The sequence below is a fragment of the Trichoderma reesei genome, assembly GCF_000167675.1.
Source record: "Trichoderma reesei QM6a unplaced genomic scaffold TRIREscaffold_5, whole genome shotgun sequence".
Classification (NCBI taxonomy): domain Eukaryota; kingdom Fungi; phylum Ascomycota; class Sordariomycetes; order Hypocreales; family Hypocreaceae; genus Trichoderma; species Trichoderma reesei.
In genome coordinates this window covers 1,364,959-1,370,675 of record NW_006711152.1, presented here as the reverse complement: position 1 = coordinate 1,370,675, position 5,717 = coordinate 1,364,959, and the positions used below count along the sequence as shown (strand labels likewise).

The following is a 5,717-nucleotide window of genomic DNA, read 5'->3' as shown; positions in this document are numbered from 1 at the left end:
GACTTGATGGATCGCTCTCGGACTGAAGTCGAATCCCGCGTCCCATTGTTGACGGCGCCGATGTAAAGCAGAGTCGTGCACCAATTCAACTCGAGAGGCTTCGTCTGTCGGCAAGGTCTTCGCGCGCTTTGGTGAAGGAATCCTCGTCCTCCATGTTATCCAGCTCTTCCATTAAATCAGCACTGAAGCCGGTTAGTTCACTGAATCTTAGGCCAGCATTTGCTGCTGCTGCGTTTCGCGCCTCTTCCAGCGCCTTGCTAGTCGCCTTGGTGAGCGAGGGCCTGCTCTTGGTCATGGGTTCCCTGGTCGTGAAGGAGCGGCCTTCCAAGCCTGGGCGCAGCATGCCTCTTTCGCCGTCCAGGCGTCCAGACGCCTTGGCCTCGGCCTGCAACGCCAGCTCTCGCTCACGGTTCTTCTCGAGCAGCGCGCCTCCCAGGGTGGCACACTTGAGAATGGTCTGGATGAGCTGGTTCTGCTGCAGCGGCTTGGACAGATACTCGTCCATCTGGGCTTGGATGCACTTTTCGCGATCGCCCATCATGGCGTGTGCCGTGAGGGCGATAATGGGGGTCCTGTGTGTTCCCATGCCACGTTCGTACTCGCGGATCTTGCCAGTGGCCTCGAATCCTCCCTGGTCGAAAAAGGTCAGCTCCATAGGGCAACAGTCAAATTGGGGATGTCGTGCTCAATGCATCATTACTCACCATGATGGGCATCTGCACGTCCATGAGGATCACATCAAACTTCTTCTGCTTCACAGCCTCGACAGCCTCCCAGCCATTGCCGACAACGGTGACAACATGGTGGTACTTTTCGAGAATCTTCACAGCCAGTTTCTGGTTGACAGTGTTGTCTTCCGCAAGGAGAATCTCAAACGACTTGGTAACGTCTGCGAGAGACGGCGTGGCCCTGTTCTCGAGAGCGGGGATCATGCCGTTGCTCAAGTCGATGAGCTTGCAGGGCATCGTCATGTAGGACGTAATGCCCAGGTCCAGACACGACTTCAAGCTGACGTGAACCACTGGAGCCAGCAGGACAATAGGAAGGTACTTAAAGTCATCTACCGCCCTCAATCTCCTAGCAGTATCAATTGAGTCGACGATGATGGCGTCGTAGGGCAGAGCGCCGCCCTCCTTGAGGCGAGTGAGAGCCGAGCTCTTCTCGGAATTAACGACGACGGGGTGCAGACCAATCTCTTCGAGCATTTCTCCAATGTGCGTGGCGGCGTTGGACTGGGACTTGTCGACGAAGAGGACCTGGTGGCCACGGTACGGCTTCAGCTGCTGCTGGACGCTTTCTGCGTGCACGTCGGCCAGCTTCACGCGGCAGGTGAAGTGGAATTCGCTTCCCTTGCCCACCTCGCTGTTCACCCACAGGTCTCCGCCCATGAGGTTGACGAATCGCTTCGAAATGGACAAGCCGAGACCCGTACCGCCAAACTTGCGAGTCATTGAACCATCTGCCTGTTGGAAGGTGTCGAAGATGAGGTTGAGCTTGTCCTTGGCAATGCCGATTCCGGTATCTTCGACGATGAACTCGATGGCGTATTCTCCCGGTCCGACGTGCCTCTTGTCTTCCTGCTCCTGGATGGTCAAGCTGACCTCGCCGTGCTCGGTGAACTTGATGGCGTTGCCGACGAGGTTCAGGATGATCTGCCTCAGACGGAAGGAGTCTCCGATGACATAGTCAGGCACGGAGCTGTCTACCTTATAGGTAAGATCAAGGAACTTCTCGTTGGCCTTGACCGCGAGGGTCTTGAGTGCGTTGAAGACGGTGCCACGCAACGTATACGGGATCTCTTCAATCACCATTCGCCTAGCTTCAATCTTTGACAGATCCAGAATATCGTCAATGATGGTCAAGAGGCTGTTGGCAAGGTCGTTGACAATGTTGAGCATTTCTCGTTGGTATTGGGTCAGGTCGGTGTCCAGGGTCAGCTGCGTCATGCCGATGATGCCGTTCATCGGGGTTCGAATCTCGTGCGACATGTTGGCGAGGAATTCTGACTTGGTCTTGTTGGCCAATTCGGCAGCCTCTCTGGCCTGTGTGTTCCTCTGGATACTGTCTCTGAGATTTGATATCATCTGATTGATCTTTTTCTTGAGCTCGTCCATCTCACCCGAGGCCTCCACGTCGACGAGCTTGGTGAAGTCGCCGTCGGTAGCCAAGTTTGTGATATCAGAGAAGGCGCGCACTTGAGTAGTCTGCGACATGAATTAGCACCTGAGACCCTTCTTTCTCAGATGGAGAGAGAGAAACGACGATTGCTTACCAAGTTGCTGGCCATGGTGTTGACATCAGTGGTGATTTCTTTCCAGCGTCCATTGAGTCCAGCAACGTCGGCCTGGGCTCCCATCTTGCCGTCGACACCGACATCCTTGGCAACACGCTGCACTTCGTAGCAGAAGCTGGACAGACGCGAGACCATGTTGTTGATGGTCTCTTTCAGCACCTGTATCTCACCATTTGCCTCCACATCAATTGTCTGGCTCATGTCTCCGTTGGCAATTGCTTGCGTGACAGCGGAGATACTTCGCACCTGGCGACAAAAAGTCAGCTTCTTGCGTCTCCATCACCAGGAGGGGGGAGACAAATGACATACCTGTACGGTGAGATTCGATGCCATGGTGTTGACATTTTCGGTCAGGTCCTTCCACTTGCCCTCAACATTGGCGACCTGGGCCTGGCCACCAAGCGTACCATCCGTACCGACCTCTCGGGCCACTTTGCTCACTTCAACGGCGAACGTGCCCAGGCGGTCCACCATCTGGTTGATGGTATTCTTGAGCTCCAGAATCTCTCCCTTGACCTCGACGCCAATCTTCTTGGTAAGGTCGCCCCGGGCGACGGCCGTAGTGACCTTGGCAATCTCTCGCACCTGTGTGGTGAGGTTCATGGCCATGCCGTTGACGTTTTCGGTAAGATCTCTCCATGTGCCCTCGACATCGTGGACCGTGGCCTGGCCACCCAGGCGTCCCTCTGTTCCGACTTCTCTGGCGATCTTGGTGACCTCGCGAGCAAACTGCTGCAGCTGGTCAACCATGGAGTTGATGGTGGACTTGAGCTTGAACATTTCTCCCCGACACTCGGCCTGGACTTTCTGTGTGAGGTCTCCCTTGGCGACGGCTGTGGTGACCTTGATAATGTCGCGCACTTGGGTCGTCAAATTGTTGGCCATGGCGTTGACGTTGACGGTCAGATCGTTCCACATGCCCTTGACGCCCCCAACGTCGGCTTGTCCGCCCAGTATACCCTCGGTTCCGACATCTCTTGCTACGCGCGTGACTTCGGATGCAAATGTTCGAAGTTGGTCCACCATGGTGTTTATGGTCTGCTGGAGCTGCAGGATTTCTCCCTTTGCTGGTCGCTCAATCTTCTTTGTCAGATCGCCGTGAGCGACGGCTGTTGTGACGGAGGCAATTTCCCGCACTGGTGCAGAATATGTTAGATATCAGACGGCTTGAGGATTGAAACGGAGAAGAGAAGAAAGGATTGTATGCATACCTTGATCCGTGAGGTTTTGGGCCATTATGTTGACTGTAGAGAAGATTGTCAGCATTTTGTAACACCACGATCCTCGTGACGACCAGCCAGAGCTTGGTTGACCAAGGGGACACCGGGATGGGAGGAGCAGAATAGTAGAAATGGGCCATACCATTGTCTGTCAACTCTTTCCACACACCGTCTACACCACCGATTCGGGCCTGGCCGCCCAGCAGACCCTCTGTTCCGACCTCTCGGGCGACGCGGGACACCTCGCTGGCAAAGGTCTGCAGCTGGTCCATCATGGCGTTGATGGTGCGCTTGAAGGTTGTGATTTCGGGGTCCATCTCGACGGAGTTCATGCGGACCTTCATGGTCAGGTCTCCGCGGGCCACGGCAGTGACAATCTCGCCAATTTCTCGGAGGGCCTTTTGGAAGGCCTCGTTGGCTTTCTGGTGTTTCCACAGCTCTCGCTCGAGCGTGGCCACCCGCTCCTGCTCGAGCATGGCCAGGGCACGCTCCTGAAGCTGTTTCTGTTCTAATAACTGGGCGTTGACGCCAGCAAGTTCCTGGCGTTGACTGTCTAGGAGCTTGGACTGGTCGTCAACATGATCGCGCAGTCCTTGCAGCGCTTCCTTGGTCAGCTGGCGGGATACAAAAATCGGACTGTCCAAGCTACCTTGTTGAGCCTGGGACAACCGTGGCTGGGGAGCCACAGGGGGGCGGCCGTTGACCGAAGGGTCAACGTCATCGTTGAAGAGGGTATCGTTGACTTCGTTGGGCGTCTCTGGGAAGACGGACGCGTTGGCCGAGGCGGACGCTCTGCTCTCCAGTTGAGAAATGCGTAGGACGAGCTTCTCAAGCTCAATCTCCAGGGTCCGTTTTGCAGGGTTCTCACGGCCTGGTAGCTTGATGCTGGAGCCGGGCCCTACCGATACCAACGAGGAAGAGGCAGACGCCGACGCAGGGTCGCAGGCCAGGGAGGCGATGAGCTCTGCGGCAGCAGCGAGTGCTGCCGTATCTTCGATCATGCCGGGCGCTGGGGGGTTCCCCAGGGAGGGGAGAGAGAGAGGTAATATCGCGGAGGAGGCTGCGAAGCGGCGGGCGGGGAGGAGCAAGGATGGCGAAGATATGGGGGAGACAATGAGGAGAGGAGGAAGATGGAGAAAAAGAAGAAGATAATATTGTCGAGGATAGGATGGCAAGGGGAAAACGAAGAGTCGAAGGTTGTAACTCTAGGAGGAAGAGGCCCTGCTCTCTTGGTCGTCGACGGCGGGGAACAGCGGCAACTCGGCGGGCGAAAACGAGATCAAGGCGCCGGGAACTGGAGGGTTTCGGTCGAGTAAGCGATGAATCAAGGGCACAAGAGGCGGTGCCAAAGTCATTCGGTGCAGCGATGAAGGCGAGGGAGAGGCTTTTTGCAGGAGGCTGAGATGGCTCTTTTTTTTTTTTTTTCTGGCCTTCGACGGGGAGAGAAAGATGGCGAGAAGAAGATGTAGGTGGACGACGGAAAAGCAAGAAGAGCAGGGGGGTGGAGCGTAGCAGCAGGGACAGGGACAAGAACAAGAACAAGAACAAGCGCAAGAGGGCACACCTCTCTCTGCCTCTCTCTCTCTTTGCCGGTCCCGGTTGAGCGTGTCGCGGCGATGCCAGGCAAGCGATCACGGACGAGGCGGCGAGGGCACAGGATAGGCGGGCATCAGCGGGCAAAGGGGGGGGAGGTTTTGCAGGAGTAGATTGTTGCAGGAAATACTAACGTAGGAGATTGCAGAGGTTATCCGGACTGCACCACCGCCCAGTGCAAAATGGTCTCGAGGTGAGAGAGATGGAGGAGGAAGACTAGATCTGGGCAGCCAGACAGGCGGACAGGGGAGGGACGGGTGGGAAGAGGAGTACTTGGAGCGAGGTACAGGTATTCGCCGAAGCGTGAGCCCCGGAGCGCAGGTACCGCACGTGTACCTGTACCTGTGGCTGGGACAGCACAGAGACGGGAGGCGCTGGGCGTCTCTAGCGGTAGGGTCCTGTGGTGACGGCGCTGGAAGCTGGGAGACCGCCACTAAAAGGGCCGCCTCCAGGGAGGGCTGTGTGGGAAGCTGGCCTGGAGCCCTGGAGCTGTCGGATATGGATGCTTGACTGTGTGTGTGTTGGTGCGGTGGGAGGAGGAGGGAAAGATGGCGGGGAAGTACGAGGTACCCGGGCCTGACCAACCGGAGAGGCCCTGCTGTGCCCGTCCG

At 56.7% G+C, this 5,717-nt stretch overlaps 1 protein-coding gene across 1 annotated transcript; it reads right to left on the bottom strand.

The window, feature by feature from the left end:
• Nucleotides 1–355: 355 nt before the first annotated feature.
• Nucleotides 356–4,899, bottom strand: nik1 (histidine kinase; the record flags this gene model as incomplete). Its single annotated transcript, XM_006963530.1, has 6 exons — nt 3,656–4,899; nt 3,505–3,537; nt 2,603–3,429; nt 2,273–2,539; nt 705–2,204; nt 356–631 (listed from the first exon to the last, which is right to left on the bottom strand). Coding segments are annotated over exons 1-6 (3,762 nt in total), but the record flags the coding sequence as incomplete, so codon positions are not given.
• Between the last annotated feature and the right edge of the window lie 818 nt (nt 4,900–5,717).